At 40.5% G+C, this 21796-nt stretch overlaps 1 protein-coding gene across 5 annotated transcripts in view; it reads right to left on the bottom strand.

Moving 5' to 3' along the window:
- LOC146577939 (protein NLRC3-like) overlaps nucleotides 1-21796 on the bottom strand; it is a 37023-nt gene that overhangs the window by 4395 nt on the left and 10832 nt on the right. For 4 of the 5 annotated variants that reach the window (XM_085268450.1, XM_085268451.1, XM_085268452.1 and 1 more), the window contains 4 exons: nucleotides 21051-21224; nucleotides 20594-20767; nucleotides 20056-20229; nucleotides 1655-1828 (listed from right to left, as the gene is read on the bottom strand). In XM_085268450.1, coding sequence (XP_085124576.1) covers nucleotides 1655-1828; nucleotides 20056-20229; nucleotides 20594-20767; nucleotides 21051-21224 — 696 coding nt within the window. The remainder of the gene's footprint in view (nucleotides 1-1654; nucleotides 1829-20055; nucleotides 20230-20593; nucleotides 20768-21050; nucleotides 21225-21796) is intronic. The other variant, XM_085268453.1, reaches the window with a different exon arrangement.

Below are 21796 nucleotides of genomic sequence, written 5' to 3'. Positions count from 1 at the left end.
AATACTAATTTGAGGTGAATTAGCATTATCCGCTTATGCTAACAATGTTTTTTTTTTCTTACCTTTTAACAATAGGAGTAGCTGATGTGAACACTTTTTTAATTCAATCTTAACTTTTCCCCTGCGATGTGAAGAGTTAATGCTAAATAGGACGCAATTAGTGGCTAATTCTAATTTTAGATGAAAAAGCATTAGAAGCTAATGCTAATACCATATTTTCTTCCTTTATGTCAATATCAGTAGCTAATGCTAGGTACATAGCAATTATTAGCTAATGCTAATTTAGGTGAATTAGCATTATCCACTAATGCTAACAATGTTTTTGCCAACTCTTTACCCTTGCATTATAACAATATGAGCAGTTAATGCTAAGAAGGCTGCCATTATTGAGTAATGATAATTTGATGTGTGTTAGCATTATCTGCTACTGCTAGCAATGTTTTATCTTACTTTTTATTACTTTTTAACAATATCAGCAGCTAATGCTAACACTACTTTCATTACAGTTAAGCCTATTTATCATGAATTAACTTCATTTAGCATCAAGAAGTTTATGCTAAATAGGCTACCATTAGTGGCTAATGCTAATTTTAGGTGAATAAGCATTGGCAACTAATGCTAATACCATATTCTCTTGATTTCTAACAATGTGAGCAGCTAATGCCAAGTAGGTTGCCATTATTAGCTAATACTAATTTCAGGTGAATTAGCATTATCCGCTTATGCTGACAATGTTTTTTCTTACATTTTAACAATACGCCATTAGTGGCTAATTCTAATTTTAGATGAAAAAGCATTAACAGCTAATGCTCATACTGTTTCATTTGTAAGAATGACAGCAGCTAATGATACGAAGTCTACCGTTATTAAATAATGCAAATTTGATGTGAATTAGCATTATCCGATAATGGTAACTCTTTTCCCCTGCATTATAACGATGTCAGGAGTTAATGCTAAGTGGGCTGCCATTAGCAGCTAAAGCTAATTTGAGGTGAATAAGCATTAGTAGCTAACGCTAATACCCTTTTCTCTGGTGTTATAATGATGTGAGACGTTAATATTGTTCTCAAACAACAGAATGAGACTGAAATATTGATTCTAACAGGGCCCATAAACAGCATTGGCTTAGCAGCATTAGCTTATCAGAGTTTCTCTCATGGTCACACAAATCCTTAGCAGAGCAAAGTGGCCTACTTAGCAATAGCTGCTAAATGTGCACTTGAGAACAAATTTATTGAATGTGAATGTAGCGTTTCCAGTATTTAAGCTTCCATTTCCAAATGTTAGCTGCTCCTGTCTGCCTCTTTGTCACACACACAGACTGAAATGATTCACAGCCTTGTTTCATACTTCTGTCACTATCACTGTGGACATACAGCATGGGAAACATACACATGGCTGACACTTTATTAGGTACACAGTGGCATCGATCTCAGGTACACCTGTGACCTAGATGTTCCTGCAAACAGACTCCTTGGAGACCCCCTAAATAAATATCCATGTACTATCCAGCTAGACTAGTGTGTCTGTCCCTGAAAATATTCCTGCATGTGTGATTGTTCATGTCTCATCTGCAGGAAACAAACAGGAAGTGAGTGAAGGACACAGGAAATGTTTCCAGCTCTTCCTCCTCTATCAGACATTCTCTTCATACCTGAGAGTGTCCAGTCTCCAGCCTGGATCCTTCAGTCCAGCCGACAGCAGCTTCATTCCTGAGGCACCTGGATGATTGTAGCTCAGGTCCAGCTCTCTCAGATGGGAGGGGTTGGACCTCAGAGCTGAGGCCAGAGAAGTACAGCCTTCCTCTGTGATCAGACAGCCTGACAGACTGCAGACACACAAAACATCTGAAGCTGTTTAACAGAGTAAGGAAACAGCCTCCAATATCAGAGTGAAAGCCCCAAACCTCCTATATCCACTTCTGTGAGGACAGCATTGTGCCATCACGCACCAGGGTGAGTTATAACAATGACAAACCCTGGTTTACCCCTAAACTCAAAAAGCTGTGGCTGGAAAAGAGAAAGGCGTTCAGAAGCGGAGACAGGGACTGCTACAGAGAGGCCAAGTACAGGTTCACTAAAGAAGTGGACATTGCTAAACATCAGCACTCTGAGAAGATGCAGCAGCAGATCTCAGAGAATGACTCGGCCTCTGTGTGGAAAGGTTTTAGGAATATCACCAACTACAAGCCTAAAACCCCCCACTCCACTGATGACTTGCTCTTGGCCAACACCCTTAACGACTTCTACTGCCGTTTTGACGAGCCATCAGGCAGCCTTCACACCTCCAACGGCCCCAACAATAGAGACACTTTGGACACTCATTCCCCCACCTCTCCCCCCTCCATAGAGCCATCACCACCTTCAAACTGTTCACCTACAACACCCCCCTCCTCACCCCACACAAAAGAGGATTTCACACCACCTCCTCCCACCACAACTCTTCATATTCATGAAGCAGATGTGAGGAAGCAGTTTAGGAGTCTGAATGCTCGGAAAGCTCCCGGCCCAGACGGTGTGTCTCCTGCCACCCTCAGACACTGTGCAAACGAGCTGGCCCCAGTGTTTTCTGGCATTTTCAACTCCTCACTGCAGGCATGTCATGTGCCTGCCTGCTTCAAGTCCTCTACCATAATCCCTGTCCCCAAGAAACCTAGGATCACTGGACTAAATGACTACAGACCCGTGGCTCTGACATCTGTGGTCATGAAGTCTTTTGAGCGCCTAGTTCTCTCCCATCTCAGGACCCTCACGGCCCCCCTCCTGGACCCCCTGCAGTTTGCATATAGAGCCAACAGGTCTGTAGACGACGCCATCAACATGGCCCTACACTTCATCCTGCAGCATCTGGACTCCCCAGGAACCTACGCCAGGATCCTGTTTGTGGACTTCAGCTCTGCCTTCAACACCATCCTTCCAGACCATCTCCGAGGCAAGCTTTCCCAGATGAATGTGCCTGATCCCATCTGCCGGTGGATCACTGACTTCCTGACGGACAGGAAGCAGCACGTGAGGCTGGGGAAGAATGTCTCGGACTCCCGGACCATCAGCACCGGCTCCCCTCAGGGCTGTGTTCTTTCTCCTCTGCTCTTCTCCCTGTACACCAACTGCTGCACCTCCACCCACCAGTCTGTCAAGCTAATCAAGTTTGCAGATGACACCACCGTTATTGGGCTCATCTCGGACGGGGATGAGTCTGCCTACAGGAGGGAGGTTGAACGTCTGGTGTCTTGGTGCAGCCACAACAACCTGGTGCTGAATGCCCAGAAGACAGTGGAGATTATTGTGGACTTCAGGAAGCACACAGCTCCACTCCCCCCCCCATCATCCTGACTGACACCCCCATCACCTCTGTGGACTCATTCCGCTTCCTGGGTACCACCATCACCCAGGACCTGAAGTGGGAGCCCACCATCACTTCCGTCATTAAGAAAGCCCAGCAGAGGATGTACTTCCTGAGGCAGCTGAAGAAATTCAACCTGCCAACACGGACGATGATGCAGTTCTACACCGCAATCATCGAGTCCATCCTCACCTCCTCCATCACCGTGTGGTACGCTGGAGCCACTATCAGGGACAAACAGAGACTGCAGCGTGTTGTGCGCTCTGCTGAGAAGGTGATTGGCTGCAGACTCCCATCTCTGCAGGACCTGTACACCTCCAGGACACTGCGGCGTGCAGCTCGGATCTCAGCTGACCCTTCTCACCCTGGACACAGTCTGTTTGACCTGCTCCCCTCAGGCAGGAGGCTCCGGTCCATTCGCACCAGAACCTCTCGCCATAAGAACAGTTTCTTCCCCTCTGCTGTTGGACACATGAACAATAACCACATGACTGTTCCCACCACTAACACATGACCCTACGCTGTGTCACTGCATCATTCCATGTTTGGCACTGATCACCACCTGCACTCATGTATATATCATGTATATATCTGTCTACTTAGCACTTTAATTCTTATTCTTATTTTATATTTTTATGACAGTATGTTTGCACTGAAGCACCGCAGCAATTTCCTAATGTTGTAAACCTGCTCAACATTTGGCAATAAAACCCTTTCTGATTCTGATTCTGATCAGACAATCCACTGTGAGCAGCACTTGGTGATGGTGGGAAGGGCACAAAGATCCTCCCAGTGAAAACAGGCTCCAGGAGGAGCATCTACCATGACTGGTTGCATGGTGAGGGGAAAGAGAAGAGATGAGCTCAGAGAGACAAGAACAAAACACAAACTAAGGAGAGAGAAGACAAAAGTTAAGGACATGCAGTAGTGACATATAAAAGTATCAGGAGTGAAAAGAGGGGAGTGGAGAAGAAAGCAGAGCATCATAGGAAGTCCACCAACAGCCTGAGCCTACAGGGAGTGCAGAATTATTAGGCAAATGAGTATTTTGTCCACATCATCCTCTTCATGCATGTTGTCTTACTCCAAGCTGTATAGGCTCGAAAGCCTACTACCAATTAAGCATATTAGGTGATGTGCATCTCTGTAATGAGAAGGGGTGTGGTCTAATGACATCAACACCCTATATCAGGTGTGCATAATTATTAGGCAACGTCCTTTCCTTTGGCAAAATGGGTCAAAAGAAGGACTTGACAGGCTCAGAAAAGTCAAAAATAGTGAGATATCTTGCAGAGGGATGCAGCAGTCTCAAAATTGCAAAGCTTCTGAAGCGTGATCATCGAACAATCGAGCGTTTCATTCAAAATAGTCAACAGGGTCGCAAGAAGCGTGTGGAAAAACCAAGGCGCAAAATAACTGCCCATGAACTGAGAAAAGTCAAGCGTGCAGCTGCCAAGATGCCACTTGCCACCAGTTTGGCCATATTTCAGAGCTGCAACATCACTGGAGTGCCCAAAAGCACAAGGTGTGCAATACTCAGAGACATGGCCAAGGTAAGAAAGGCTGAAAGACGACCACCACTGAACAAGACACACAAGCTGAAACGTCAAGACTGGGCCAAGAAATATCTCAAGACTGGTTTTTCTAAGGTTTTATGGACTGATGAAATGAGAGTGAGTCTTGATGGGCCAGATGGATGGGCCCGTGGCTGGACTGGTAAAGGGCAGAGAGCTCCAGTCCGACTCAGACGCCAGCAAGGTGGAGGTGGAGTACTGGTTTGGGCTGGTATCATCAAAGATGAGCTTGTGGGGCCTTTTCAGGTTGAGGATGGAGTCAAGCTCAACTCCCAGTCCTACTGCCAGTTTCTGGAAGACACCTTCTTCAAGCAGTGGTACAGGAAGAAGTCTGCATCCTTCAAGAAAAACATGATTTTCATGCAGGACAATGCTCCATCACACGCGTCCAAGTACTCCACAGCGTGGCTGGCAAGAAAGGGTATAAAAGAAGAAAAACTAATGACATGGCCTCCTTGTTCACCTGATCTGAACCCCATTGAGAACCTGTGGTCCATCATCAAATGTGAGATTTACAAGGAGGGAAAACAGTACACCTCTCTGAACAGTGTCTGGGAGGCTGTGGTTGCTGCTGCACGCAATGTTGATGGTGAACAGATCAAAACACTGACAGAATCCATGGATGGCAGGCTTTTGAGTGTCCTTGCAAAGAAAGGTGGCTATATTGGTCGCTGATTTGTTTTTGTTTTGTTTTTGAATGTCAGAAATGTATATTTGTGAATGTGGAGATGTTATATTGGTTTCACTGGTAAAAATAAATAATTGAAATGGGTATATATTTGTTTTTTGTTAAGTTGCCTAATAATTCTGCACAGTAATAGTCACCTGCACACACAGATATCCCCCTAAAATAGCTCAAACTAAAAACAAACTAAAAACTACTTCCAAAAACATTCAGCTTTGATATTAATGAGTTTTTTGGGTTCATTGAGAACATGGTTGTTGTTCAATAATAAAATTATTCCTCAAAAATACAACTTGCCTAATAATTCTGCACTCCCTGTATAGCAGCATAACTAAGGGATGGTTCAGGGTCACCTGATCCAGCTCGAACTATAAGCTTTATCAAAAAGGAAAGTTTGCAGCTGATCTTCAAAGTAGAGAGAGAGTCTGTCTGCTGAACTCAAACTGGGAGCTGCTTCCACACCAAGTCCAACATAGCCAGGCTGAGTCGTTAGATTAGTCCAAAGTAAAGTCAGAAAGTCATTATTTGTGTCACATTTCAGTGAAAATGTAGAAAAACTATCCAAAAGTTATTTCTTTTTTTTTTTCAAATTCCTTTTCCAACTTTTTATTTTGATTTTTTAAAATTGAAAACGAACACCAAACAAACAAAAACAAACAATAAAAGACATTCACAGTTATGGGACAGAGTAGGTATCATCAACTAGCCAACTCTTGACTGACCATTATGACCCCAAATAAATAAATAAATAAATAAATATTCTCAGGATCACACTCTAGTATCTTTATCTTTCAAACATAGCCTCAACCATCTGAGGACCGAACACAGAAAATACGGGCGTATTAATAATAATAATAATAAAAAATAATAATTATAATAGTAACAGTATTAGTAATTAAAGAAATAAAAAACAAACAAAAAAAAAAACATATCGTGTGAACCCCTCCCACCATCCCCCCACCCCTTTACCCCTGTATGGCTCTCAACTTTATCACATTCGTGTATCCAGACAGCCCATATTTACACCCATCTATACACAAGAATCAGCACAACATTTAAGAATTCTGATCAGAAGGGCCTAACCGATGATCAATTTAGGGTAAACCCAGAGGAATTTACGTCATCTCTATATTCTGTCAAGTCCAAAGACGGTAATACTGAAAGAAATGGTCCGCAAATTTTTTTAAAGGTTCCGTATTTCCCTTTTACACTATGCAATATCTTCTCAGGTGTACAGTATGATGCTAACTCATTAATCCAATATCTCAGTGTTGGAGAGTTTTCAGATTTCCAATGTGTCAGAATACATTTTTTAACTGCAGTACTCGCAAGTAAAATAAAATATTTCTTGTGGTAATCCACATTTATAGAATCTATGTCACCTAAAATCCATAGTTTTGGGTCCATTTCGACTTGGATCCCAATTACCCTTGAAATTATTTCAGTAGTCCGTCTCCAGAACTCCTCTATTACTGGGCAATTCCACAGCATATGAAGGAGATCACCATCTATCACCTTACATCTCAAACATTTGGGAGAGTAATTAATATCAATTTTATGTAATCTGTAAGGTGTATAATATGTCCTGTGGAATATATTAAATTGCATTTGTCTATGATTTGTAGAAATTAACATGGTCTGTGCCTGTTCCATTAGATGGTACCATTCTACCTCTTCATAGACATAGCCCAGATCTGCCTCCCATTTTCTTTTCAGAGACGTTTTGTTGTAGTCAGGTAATTTTTCATTAATAATAGTGTATATTGAAGATGCCTTTTATTGACTTCCATGGTTTGGTGCAAAGATGCGTTTCAAAAGGACTTTCTTTAGGAATCTCAGGGAATAATCCTTTGGTTTTTTCTTTGATCCAGTCTCTTATTTGTAGAAATTTAAAAAAAATTTGGTCTGGAAGTTTAAAATTTTCCTTTAGTTGTTGGAAGTCAATAAATGTATCATTATTATATAGATCGGCAACAGTTCGAATATTTCTATCCTTCCATCCCCGCAATATGGAATCGGAAATATGATGTGAGAGATTAGGATTGCCCCATAGGGGTGTCCTTCTAAGAAAAGAAATATTTATTTTTATATTTATTTTTATTTTTATATTTATTTTTAGAAGTGAGTGGGATTCCTGCCAGGCACGGAAGGTGTTTAATATCATCGAGTTATTTGTGAGCTTAGATAAACATTTTTTCATACCTAGAAATGGGATGTCTTTTAATGATATGGGGTTCACCTCATATTGTTCTATTGAAACCCATCGAACCTCACTCCTCTCTGCATATAACCAGATCAAAATTGATCGGTATTGGGAGGCCAGATAATAATTCCTAAAGTTTGGTAGGTTGAGTCCTCCCCGTGAATAAGGGGCCTGTAATGAGGAGAGTTTAACTCTTGGGTTTTTCTTAGGAACATTTATAGGGAGACATTGAAATAAATAGGTAAACTTAGGCAAAATGTTCATTTTAACCACATTAATTCTCCCTATGAGGGATAATGGCAAATCCATCCATCTCTGTATATTAAGTTTAGTTTGCTCCAACAGTTTAATATAATTTAGTTTGAATATTTTATCCTCAGATTTACCAATTTGTATGCCCAAATATGTAAATCCATTATTACACCACTGTAGTGGATCTGTAAGAGCTCTAACACGATTATCTTGTATATTTAATGACATAATTTCACTTTTGGTATAATTTAACTTGTATCCTGAAGCCGCACTATATTCTTTAAGACTATTCATTAATGAGGGAATTGACTTGAGAGGGTCCGTTATATACAGTAAGAGGTCATCTGCATATAGGGAAAGTTTATGTTCACTTGTACCGAATTTGATTCCAGATATAGCAACATTAGTACGAATGGCCACTGCCAGTGGCTCGATCGCAATCGCAAAGAGCAAGGGAGAACTTGGACAGCCTTGTCTACAGCCTCTGGTTAGGGAGAAAGTGTTAGAAAGCACATTATTTGTTATAATATTGGCTTTGGGGGTGTTAAAAAGTATCTTAACATAGCGGGTGATCTTTTCTCCGAAGCCCATGGCTTCCATTGTCTGAAATAAAAAGTTTGGTTCAATCCTGCCAAATGCTTTATTAGCGTCCATGGAAATTACTAGCAATGGTTCTTGATTTTTTTGAGCGGCATTCATTATGTGGAGCAGGCGCCGCACATTATCTGCTCCCTGTCTGTTTTTAATGAAGCCTGTTTGATCGGCATTTATTATCTTAGGCATAATGTCCTCCAATCTATGTGCAATTATTTTAGATAATATTTTATAATCTGCGTTTAAAAGGCTAAGTGGTCTATAAGAGTCACATCTCTGTTTGTCCTTGCCCAGCTTTGGCAATAATGTAATTGTTGCATTTTCCAGTGATTCCGGTAATTTCTTATTTTCTAAGGCTTCTTTAATCATATTTGTAAGTGGTGTCAATAATTTATTAGAAAAGGCCTTATAGTAATCAGCTGAGAATCCATCTGGTCCAGGGGTCTTATTATTTTGTAAACACTTGAGGGCTCGAAGAACCTCCATCTCCGTTATATCTACATCAAGCAGTTCTTTGTCCTCATTATGTAATTTAGGAGGGGTTATTCCATCTATAAATCTTTTTGCAGCAGTACCATCGACCCCTTGCTCAGATTTATACAGATCTTCATAAAACCGTTTAAACTCTGCATTTATGAGTACTGATTCATCAAGAAGTTTATCATCTTCCGTTAGAATTGTCCGTATAAATTTCTCCGATGTTTCTTTCTTAATTTGCCAGGCCAGTAATTTACTTGTTTTGTTTCCATATTCATAGTAGTGATATCTAGTTCTGGCCATAGCTGCTTCTACTCTGTTGGTGCATAAATTATCATACTGCAACCTTGCTTTTGTTAATGTATTAAGACATTCTTCCTTTTTGGTGGCAATATATTCCTGTTCCAAGTTTTTAATGTCGGTCTCCAATTTAGATATCTTCTCTCTGACCTTTTTAGCCTTATTAGCCCCATAAGACATAACCATACCTCTGATATAAGCTTTAAGCGCTTCCCAAATGTTAGCATGTGAGGAGGAATTTGAATTAGCATCTAGAAATATTTCAATATTAGTGTTCATATATGAAATAAAATCAGAGTCTCCTAGCATGTAATTCTTAAACCTTCATCTGTAGATTATATTTTGCGGTATATTAGTAGCCCAAAGAAGTTTAATGGGATTATGGTCTGAGAAAGTAGCTGCTAAATAAGAGCAGTCTATCACTGTTGCCATCATATTTTGTGATATAAGAAACATATTAATTCTTGAGTGCGTATTATGTACTGGAGAAAAAAAAGAAAAATCCCTTTGACCTGCGTGGAGGTTTCGCCATACATCAATTACGCCTACAGTGGGGCAAAAAAGTATTTAGTCAGCCACCGATTGTGCAAGTTCCCCCACTTAAAATGATGACAGAGGTCAGTAATTTGCACCAGAGGTACACTTCAACTGTGAGAGACAGAATGTGAAAAAAAAATCCATGAATCCACATGGTAGGATTTGTAAAGAATTTATTCGTAAATCAGGGTGGAAAATAAGTATTTGGTCACCTCAAACAAGGAAAATCTCTGGCTCTCACAGACCTGTAACGTCTTCTGTAAGACGCTTTTCTGTCCCCCACTCGTTACCTGTATGAATGGCACCTGTTTGAACTCATCATCTGTATAAAAGACACCTGTCCACAGCCTCAAACAGTCAGACTCCAAACTCCGCCATGGCCAAGACCAAAGAGCTTTGGAAGGACACCAGGAAAAGTATTGTAGACCTGCACCAGACTGGGAAGAGTGAATCTACAATAGGCAAGCAGCTTGGTGTGAAAAAATCAACTGTGGGAGCAATCATCAGAAAATGGAAGACATACAAGACCACTGATAATCTCCCTCCATCTGGGGCTCCACGCAAGATCTCATCCCGTGGGGTCAAAATGATCATGAGAACGGTGAGCAAAGATCCCAGAACCACACGGGGGGACCTGGTGAATGACCTGCAGAGAGCTGGGACCAAAGTAACAAAGGTCACCATCAGTAACACACTACAACGGCAGGGAATCAAATCCCGCAGTGCCAGACGTGTTCCGCTGCTGAAGCCAGTGCATGTCCAGGCCCGTCTGAAGTTTGCCAGAGAGCACATGGATGATACAGCAGAGGATTGGGAGAATGTCATGTGGTCAGATGAAACCAAAGTAGAACTTTTTGGTATAAACTCAACTCGTCGTGTTTGGAGGAAGAAGAATACTGAGTTGCATCCCAAGAACACCATACCTACTGTGAAGCATGGGGGTGGAAACATCATGCTATGGGGCTGTTTTTCTGCCAAGGGGACAGGACGACTGATCCGTGTTAAGGACAGAATGAATGGGGCCATGTATCGTGAGATTTTGAGCCAAAACCTCCTTCCATCAGTGAGAACTTTGAAGATGAAACGAGGCTGGGTCTTCCAACATGACAATGATCCAAAACACACCGCCCGGGCAACAAAGGAGTGGCTCCGTAAGAAGCATTTGAAAGTCCTGGAGTGGCCTAGCCAGTCTCCAGACCTCAACCCCATAGAAAATCTGTGGCGGGAGTTGAAAGTCCGTGTTGCTCGGCGACAGCCCCAAAACATCACTGCTCTCGAGAAGATCTGCATGGAGGAATGGGCCAAAATACCAGCTACTGTGTGTGCAAACCTGGTAAAGACCTATAGTAAACGTTTGACCTCTGTTATTGCCAACAAAGGTTATGTTACAAAGTATTGAGTTGTATTTTTGTTATTGACCAAATACTTATTTTCCACCCTGATTTACCAATAAATTCTTTACAAATCCTACCATGTGGATTCATGGATTTTTCTTTCACATTCTGTCTCTCACAGTTGAAGTGTACCTCTGGTGCAAATTACTGACCTCTGTCATCATTTTAGGTGGGGGAACTTGCACAATCGGTGGCTGACTAAATACTTTTTTGCCCCACTGTATATCCTTCATACCTTGGTTCAATGCAGTTGCTGCTTTGGATAAAGAAACTGTTTTAGGTGAAGACCGGTCCAAGGAGGGATTTAGAACCATATTGAAATCTCCACCCACAATATACTGTCCCTCAATTGTAGCCATTTTCATTATTAAATTATTGAAGAATAAAGGGTCATCATAGTTGGGCCCGTATATATTTACCAAAGTTATCTTATTTCTATTTATTTCACCATTTACAAGTAGGAATCTGCCATTTTTGTCCTTTTCAACTGAATTTAGTTGAAAGTTCAAGTGTTTATTAATAAGCAGGGTGACTCCTCTTGCTTTGGAGGTATATGATGAATAAAAAACATTGCCTACCCAATCTCTTCGTAATTTTAAATGTTCAGCGTCTGTGAGGTGGCTTTCCTGGATAAAAGCGACATCTACGTTTTGCCTCTTTAAATATGTCAACATTTTTTTTCTCTTAATAGGTGAATTGATCCCTCTAATATTCCAAGATATACAGGTTATATGACCCTTAATTTAAGTTCGGTGTAGTAAAATTCTGTGCATGGGTGTAATGGTAGGATATAACCTAAGCCAATGAGCTATCTGAACAATTATATAAGTATAAGAAGAATTTTTTGTAAGAGACCATACATAACCCCAAAACATTAAAATAAAAACCTGCCTCATAAAACCCCTATAACAAAACCACATAAGGTAGGTAATTCAACTAAACAATGGTGGTGGCCCAGGCAGTTGTTAAAGTTAAAGTTCTAACCACTCTCGGTAATATATAAACAACAAAGTATTAAATTTTAGCAGTCGAATACAAAACAGTTATTTCTAATTGTGATATTAGACAGTTTAAATGGTGTAAAAAGCTGTAAAGAAAACCGAAAGAGTCAATAAAAGCCTCTTTAGAGGGTCACCAGTTTAAAACTCAGACATTTAAACTAGTGATTCTCCTGCTCTGCTCCATTTCCTCTCTAGACTTCCTGTTCCTAGGAGGGATTTGATTGGCTGAACGTCCTTTTAGCCTTTCTTTAGTTCTTTGGGTGCTAATCAAAGAGGAAAACACACGAGTCATGTGACGTGACATAAGGAGCGCTCTGATTGGTTGGGATTGACAAACTATGGTGCTGTTTGCAAGCTTCGCTTTGCAGAGGCAAGAAAATCTCTTAGATAGCGATGAGACGCTCCACAGTGACGTTTCCACACTTTAGAGCTTCTGAAGTGCAGATGTTTGGAAACGCTGCTCCAACACGTGGTCCAAACACCCAGATCACGTGACCTCAGCTGCCACAGGTGGCATACCTGCTGCTTCCATGTTAGCTTCAACAGGTGGTCAGTGTGCGAGCAGAAGATGATATCAGTGACATCCAAACAAGGAAGGAAGAGACTGTTGAAGGCAGCGAGCTATGACTGCTGTGAACAGTGTTCTCACACGCAACACACCACAAACACCTTTATACAACTAAATATACTGAGAGCACACTGCTGTGGTTGCTGTGGTAACATCCATATATCCAGATGTTTGGGGCCGAGTCTGCTTCCTCATCCTTGGGAAAAACCCTCAAAGTTTGATGCGTTTTTTTGTGATTTGGTTTTATTTGTTGTTCTACACACTGTGAAACAAAGCTAGAAGCCACTGTGGAACAGTGGGGGACTCAAACCCAGGACCCAACCTGCTCCAACAACAGTCAGAAGGATTTTATTAAGTCTCATTTTCTGTTCATAAGGAAAACATCAATAATGAAGAGCACATGTTTATAGAGGCACGTTCAGACCAATGACAACAGTCCATTCACACTGCCCTCCACCTTTTTAAATGTGAGTAAACACATCATGGTTCTGGTGCTGATGTGGTATCTGGGACAGGTGATGATTTTGAACTCAGTCTGAGGTTTGATTACATTGAACCTGCACTGCTTTATCCTGTTTATGACACATTTATACCCAAAGTCTCAGCTGGATAACAAAGAATGAGGAAAAACACATTTGTTGAGAGAATTGTTAACAAATGTGGTGAGAGTGTTGTAATAGTTACAGACAGAACTATGATTTATATGCATTCCAGGACGTTTTTTACTCCCGTTATGTCTCTTCCACGATGTTATTTTTCTCTCCTACAATGTACGTTACAATTACATTAGCATGACCATTTATCCAAATTAGGCGATGACGTCATTTAGCGACTTCCAGCAACTTTTAGGACAACCAATAGCAATTTTCCTTACTGAGGAGTTGGCAACACTGCTAGGAGCAGTGGGTGGATGGCAGCATCATCATGAAGGATCAGTGTGAGATAGGGCTGCCACAAACGATTATTTTGATAGTCGACTAGTCACTAGAGCTGGGCGATAGAACGATAACGATATGTATCGCGATATAACTTTTACTCGATAGAGAAATTAAGCTATCGCGATAGACCTCGCCGCTCTTGTCCTCTTAAAAAAAAAATAAAAAAAAAAAATAAAAAAAAAAAAAGGTCAGCCAATCCAAATTAAGTAGCGCAGAGCCGAACCAATCACAGCCACAGCGTCACGTCGCGTGACTTGTTACGTACAGCACAAGTGCCAAGCCGCACGTGTGTTTGTTTGGGAAGCAGCCAGCGGGTAATGGAGGAAATGAGTGCACCGACTAGAAAAATCAACCGAGCGTGACCGAAGAGAAAACAGATGATGGTTCCAATGCCGGAGAGATTGTCGAACGGAAGAGCCATAGAAGTTCCGTAGTGTGAAGGTATTTCGGCTATTTCAAGTCTGACAAAAAACAGAGTAGCGTGCACTGTAAATTGTGCCGAAAGCAAGTCTGGAAACACAATAAACTGGTGCATGCGTCACACTGTGCGCCACGTTATTGTTTCGGTGAAATGAATTTCTACAATACTGTTAATTCTACTCTCTGCAGTGTTTAAATGCTTACATATACACACAGTTACTGTCCCTCCACACATACGACTCTGTTCTGCTTCTATGCCCCAGCTTTGTTTACTTTTTCCCACCGAGGCTTCTAGACTTCTGATTGGCCAACATTTCTGCACGGTTAGGAATCTAGCGCCACCTGCTGCTTTGGCATGTTCATAGCAGCGTTTTCCTTCATTTCTGCCTTTATGTGTGGACGGGATTATTTTTTAAAACGAAAACGGAAAATCTCCGTTTTCAAAAATACCCGTGTACGTGTGGACGTAGCCTCAGTCTCTGACTGGAAGCGCTAATTCTTCATTCGGCTTTTGTCAGACTAAAGTAACTGTTAAAACTGTTTGAAAAGCTCAGCTATACAACAAGGAGAGATTGAGAATTTCCTTTTAGTTCTCAGTTTATTTGATATTGACAAAAGTTGGTCAGTTTTGTCTGTTCTTCTGTAAAACAAACTAAGATTTATTTTTAGAATTAATATTTTGTTTCTAAGTGGAATTGACAATTTAGTCTGTTTCATTTGTTCTATTTTGAAACTTAAACGCTTTAGCGGCTGCCTTTTGTGTAGTTTGCAATATTTGCCTTTATTTATCTGAAAAAGTCTCATGTTCCTTAAGTACATCTACCCTGTTGAACTTATTATGGGAAATAAATATTTAAATAAAAACAAGCTGCTGATTATTTCACATTTTACTTGTGAGCAACGGCACATTTAAATCTTACAAATATAGTTATTTGGCTTATATCGTGATAGATATCGTTATCGCCTGAAATGAAAAAAACATATCGTGATATGAAAAAATCTCATATCGCCCAGCTCTACTAGTCACCGATTAATTTTGCGATTAGTCGACTAATCAGATCATCATCCATTGGACGTAAAACTACAGCTTATTGCACCAGCAGCATCTGCTCTTATATAACTATCATTAGCTTACAGCTTTAAGTGTTTCAGGTGCTAACTAAAAATAAAGACAAGATGATAGTTTATTAAATTTTAATGAAATTTGCAGATTGTTTCAGTGAAGTTTAATAAACTCCTTGCTTTCTAAAATATAACAGTACACCGGAGTATATTCTCGAGCATCTCACACTTCTGATAATCAGCTGTCTGCTTGATGTTTATTCAGCTGTGTAAAAACTATAACTTTAATCTCAGCCAAACCGATTTACTCAGGAACAAATAAAATACTAAAGAAAGCCAAACAATAACAACAAGTTATCTAAGTGACTTATATATGTTTAACCTGAGTAGCGAAAGACGGCGGTGGGTTTGAAAACGATTTCCCAGGAGTCCGGTGTTCTCACGCTCTAGTGATCCTTGCCCCCGGCTAGCTATCGAGCTAGTGGGTAACAGACGTCTCCGAAAACGTCGGAGCGCTTTTGAAAATATGTGGTGTCCTGATAAACTGAGCAGATATTTGAGGTTTACACAGCTACATTCTCGCCTGAAAATATGTTAAACGTTTATTTTGTGACCCAGAAAGAATAATAAGAGTAATATTAAAACTAAGTAGCTGCCGCCATTGTTGGAAACTGAGCTGGGCTGCGCTATGAATTCTGGGACAGAGCTACTTCTTCTTCTTCGGGGTTTAACGGCAGCTGGCATCCTTGTACATGCAGTGCTGCCATCTTCTGTTTCAGTCCGTTATTACACGCTTAAATCCTGCTACTTATTCCTGTGTCTTTTGTGATCTTACAAAGCTTCAAACGAGGCGTCGACTATTAAATTAGTCGTCGACGATTTTGATAGTCGACGTAATCGTGGCAGCCCTAGTGTGAGAATACATCATCATCCACAAAGAAAACCAGTCTGAGTGCCTGACACTCTTGTCAGAAAGCAGTCGCAGTTGCTAGTTAGCTGGTTTGCTAGTTAGCTGCTCTGCTAGTTAGCTGCTCTGCTAGTTAGCTGGAAGCTAACTCACTCGAACATTTGATGCTAAACTGTCTAAAGTGTGTGAGCAGCATTCATTGCTGCTCTGTGTTACTCTCCAGCCTCTCTTTAACTTAGTCTTCTCAGTTTTTTCCTTCTTACAAACTAGAAAACCTTCTTTTTCAGCTTCTCCTCCACACCCGAGCTGTGGCTAAGGTGCTACCAGCACGCAGGCTCGGTGTGTCCAAATTCATGGGCTGCATCCTCCTGAGGACATATCCATATCTGTAGACCGATAACGTCATAGCAACGCACCGAAGGCTGTCCAAATTCGTGGACTCCTCCGAATGCAGCCGACAAATGCGTCCTCCTTTTCCCCGAATTTGAAGGATGGGTCGGGTGTGTCCTTCGTGGCCCACTATATCCCAGAATTCATAGTGCGGCCAAGCCAAACTCCAGTTTCCGGTAATGGCGACCGCTACTAAGTTTTAAAATTACTCTTATTAATCTTCCTGGGTCACAAAATAAACTTTTAACATATTTTCAGGCGAGAATGTAGCTGTGTAAACTTCAAATATCTGCTTGGTTTATCAAGATATCGCATATTTGCAAAAGCGCTTCAAAGTTTTCGGAGACGTCTGTTACCCACCAGCTCGATAGCTAGCCGAGAGCTCCAGGGTTACTGAAGCCGCAGAGAACAGCACAACTCCCGGCACATCATTTTCAGATCACCGCGGACTTTCGCTACTCAGGTTAAAAGTAATATATAAGTCACTTAGACCAGCGGTCCCCAACCTTTTTTGCGCCACGGACCGGTTTATGCCCGACAATATTTTCACGGACCGGCAATAAGGTGCCGCGGATAAATACAATAAAATAAAACTAGTGCCGGTATTGAAAAAAAGAAGATTTATTCATAACACACGTGAAAAGACCCAGGAAAACAGAGTTAACGATAAAAACGATAACAAAATAACGCTGAAAACCGATAAAAACCCTGAAAACCATACATTTCACACCTGAGCCTCAACTCTCCTGGCCCGGTACCAAACGACTCACGGACCGGTACCGGTCCGAGGCCTGGGAGTTGGGGACCGCTGACTTAGACAACCTAAAAATGCTATTGTTTGGCTTATTTCAGTGTTTTATTTGTTCGTGAGTAAATTGGTTTGGCTGAGATTAAAGTTATTAGATTAGATAAGATAAAATAAAACTTTATTAATCCCCTGGGTGGGTTCCTCCTTGGTTTTTACACAGCTGAATAAACGTCAAACAAAAAACTGATTAAACAGAAGTGTGAGATGGTCAACAATTCACGCCAGAGTCCCGTTATATTTTAGATAGCAAGACGGCCGAGTTTATTAAACTCCACCGAGACAGCGGTGACACTAATCAGAAGGCTAGACCGTCCAATTTCACTGCCGTTTACTTCCAGCCTACCTGACCTTCTGAGGACCCGGCCCACGTAGACCGCGAAGGCCGGGTCCTCAGGAGGATGCAGCCCATGAATTTGGACACGACCACAGTCTTTCTCACTCAACAGTTACACTCGTCACCCAGACTAACACCACTCCACATGTTCACCACTAGGAGGCGCTAAAATACCACATACAGTGAGATTATCACTAAATGTCTGCTGTGTCTGACAGTGACTTGAGTTTTTACTAACTGGCTACATGAGCAGGATTAGCTGCAGTTGCATCTTTGTAAAAGAGACTCATCAGCAGATTAGAACCAAACAGAAACATTTCTACTTTTTCTGCAGCACCAGCTGAATGCATGGAGCCTAAACTCCAGTGACAATGAGACACATACAGTGTGACTGCTGTGACTTTACAGCTGGGCCTCATTCACTGACATTAGTCAGATATGACTGAATCTATATCACACTTAAAGCTTTCTGGAAATGAAAGAATCAGTGAAAACGAGGCACTTCAGTTGATTTTAAACACAAACTCTGAACATAACCTGATCCAGACCAGGTTATGGGTTCAGCATCAGTAACCATGGTGATGTAGCCAGGTAGACATCGAGCTAGGACAGAGACAGACAAACATTTATGCTCACAATCACACATCTCCAGTTAACCTTGCATGCATGTTTTTGGACTGTGGGAGGAAGAGTACCTGAAGACAACCCACACAGGCCACACTATCACCCCTATTTACAGAATTACAATCTAATTAGATGATAAAGTAATAAATTATTTGGTATTTTAATGAAAATACATTTTAGCAATAGTTTATAAGTCAACAATTATAGTTAAAAAAAGTGACAAATCAAACGGTCAATAAAATCTTCTACAGCTGAATCTAATGTAGAAAATGTCGGGGGAGGAAGTAAAAGAAAAAACCAGAGACGATAACTACCAAAATAAAACAGGAAGTGAATAACAACCATGAGTGTAACACAATGGACAGTAACTAAAACTAACGAGACCGGAAGGCTCAGAATACTACAAAATAACTGAAAATAAAACCTAAGAGGAAAACTAAACTAAGAAACCCTGAAGCAATCAAACAGAGCAGCTCAAAATAAACAAGAAGTTTAAAGTACAAAAACACCAAACCGTTACATATTCAGTGAATGTGAAGTGAAGTAAAGTGAAATTTATTTCGGTCAACAACAACAACACAGATTGAGTACTGTTATGTAAAACAATAATCTATTCAAATGTCCAGCATGGACATATGAAGAATGTGACACTGCAGTGAAATGGAGCCCTGCTGATGCAGACGCTCTACTGGTCTCACACTGACCACCTGCTGAAGCTAACATGGCTAAAACTAGCATCACTGAATGTAGCCCCACTCTTCTCACAGCAACAACTGTCATGGCTCGACTCTTCAGTGATTGGCTCATGTTAGATTGTGAAAAGTCCCCGCAGTACTAGCTGTTTTATATAGTGTTTATAATAAGCTAAATGTGATAATAATGTGCAAATAAAGCCTGAAGCAGCTAGCACTGTTAGCATCAGCACCAAGCCCTGTTACATTTATACACTGTTAGAGCTCCAATGGCTCCAATCTACAGCCCTTATAATACTGATTAAAATATTGTCTGTAAACACAGTGTCATCAGATGTTATGGTGTTACTGATTCTAAGTTCATTTGTTTTGATTTCACAGCGAATATAACTTAAGCATTCACTGCACCTGATTTCCAACAACACCTCTTTTCAAATGTTAAATATCCAGAAAATCTAATTGGATTAAGTGTTGTTTCCTGTTTTGGTTTCCCCACTTTAAGCTCAACAGTCAAATTCTGTTTTGTATTAATCTATTGTTTTGAATTTTTGTTTACATTTTATGTTTAAGTGAGGCAATGAGTCATATGACTATGACTAAATATATATTTGATTTCATCTTTTCAGTCAGAAATAATCAATTGATCATATTTTTATTACTAAATGTTTCTGAAAATCAAATTCTGATATCTGAACAAACAGCTCTGTAAAAACCTTCAGAATACAGGAATCGAACTAGAAGGTTTGGTGGATGAAGCACTGCTAAAAAAGATTTTGGACTCAGAGGAGCAGATGGGACATTTCATTGCAAATGAAAGACAGAAAGTGAACAAATATCACTAAAAACCCCAGACACTAATTTTTACATTAAGACTTTTTTAATCAATTTACTGTTTATGCAGTAATAGAAATCAGGTTTAACATGATCATCAGTGGAAAATGTTAAATCCTGACCTGACAGTTTCCATTTTACAGTGTGGACTTTTCACTCCAGCAGACAGAAACTTCACTCCTGAATCCTGCAGGTCAGAGTTACTCAGGTCCAGCTGTCTCAGACTAGAGGACTGGGAGCTGAGAGCTGAGGACAGAGCTTCATAGCCTCTCTCTGAGAGCTTACAGTGAGTCAGTCTGAAAAATGACAGACCAACATTGAACAAACACTGTTATTAAATTGCAATGAGGGTGCACTAAAGAGTTATTAGATTTAGCAATTAATTCTGTTTTTTTACTAAGAGACAACAAATGGATGACACTGACATTTGTTAACTGACAATGGTCAATCAATTCTGGTATTCTATTGGAAATGCCAATTGGGCTCCATGTGCCGGGCAGTGCATTAGCACCAAAGTAGCTGACATATTGATCAATAACTCTCTGCTCATTAAATTATCATAAAACTATTACAGAAGTTTAACTGACTTTTTCCCATTTAGTGGATTCTTATTGGTTAATTCTGTCAATTGATGAAAAGCACAACATAACTTGATCTCACCTCAGAGTATTCAGTTTACAGTGTGGACTTCTCAGTCCTGCAGAAAGAAACTCCATTGCTGGATCCTGCAGGTTGTTGTTACTTAAGTCCAGCTCTCTCAGTGTAGCAGACTGGGAGCTGAGAACTGAGGACAGAGCTTCATACCCTCTTTCAGAGAGATTAGGGACACTCAGCCTAAACAACAAAAACAAAAACAAAATAAAAACACAATTTGAAAAACTAAATGAACTCTACGACAAGTTGCAGAGACTCAGTCTGGGGGAACAGAAATTTTTTTAAAAGTCCACGTGGTAAAGAGATTAGAAATGTGGCAGATGATTATAACTTTAGACTAAAAAGGTCCCTCTCGCTCATATATTTATTAAAACAAGAATAAACACTTATCTTGATTTGCTTAGAATTTTAATTGACGTCTTATGCTAATTCATAAAGAATTCAGAATATGACTTCATCTGACCTGAACGTTTCCAGGGTACACTGTGGACTCTCCACTGTAGCAGACAGAAGCTTCACCGCTGAATCCTGCAGGGTGTTGATACTCAGGTCCAGCTCTCTCAGAATAGAAGACTGGGAGCTGAGAGCTGAGGACAGAGCTTCACAGCCTCTGTCTGAGAGATCAGGGACACTCAGCCTAAAAAAACAAAAACAAAATAAAGACATAATTTGTTATCAAATGACAATTTTTCAAACTGTTTGTGATTAATTTAAATCACTTCTTGTGTTGAACCTTTAAAAGAAAGACAAATGTCAGTGTGCATTACTATTTATGGCTAAAAACGTTTTGGTTTAAAAATGTTCCCTGTGTAAATATAAAGACCTGAAACTTGCTCATTAAATGCTAAACAAAAACAAGTGATGACTCCTCATTCTGTGAACAGGTGATAGGCAAGACTGTAAGTATGTAGCAATGAGAGGGAAGGCTGGCTCATATCCTGGTGAGTGAGGGTTAGTTACTCTAGGAAAAGGTCAAGATATGACTGAGAGATTCTGGGAGACTGAACCAGTGAAATTATCATGGAAATTATTTCTACTAAAGCAGATATAGTGATTAGTCCTTCCATCAGTCGTCCACAAAGCAGTGAGATAAAGTCTCAAGTCTCATTCTGCACAGTGTAAATGTCAGTGTCCTCTGGGTCCTCACTGATCATTGCATTCTGTCACAAATTGTCACGGTTCACAGAATATGTACAGGCGGAAATCAAA

This window comes from Mchenga conophoros, linkage group LG3 (genome assembly GCF_057382185.1).
Source record: "Mchenga conophoros isolate Kocher_MC1m ecotype Shallow Benthic linkage group LG3, M_conophoros_male_GT1.1, whole genome shotgun sequence".
Classification (NCBI taxonomy): domain Eukaryota; kingdom Metazoa; phylum Chordata; class Actinopteri; order Cichliformes; family Cichlidae; genus Mchenga; species Mchenga conophoros.
This window is presented reverse-complemented; position numbering and strand designations above follow the sequence as displayed.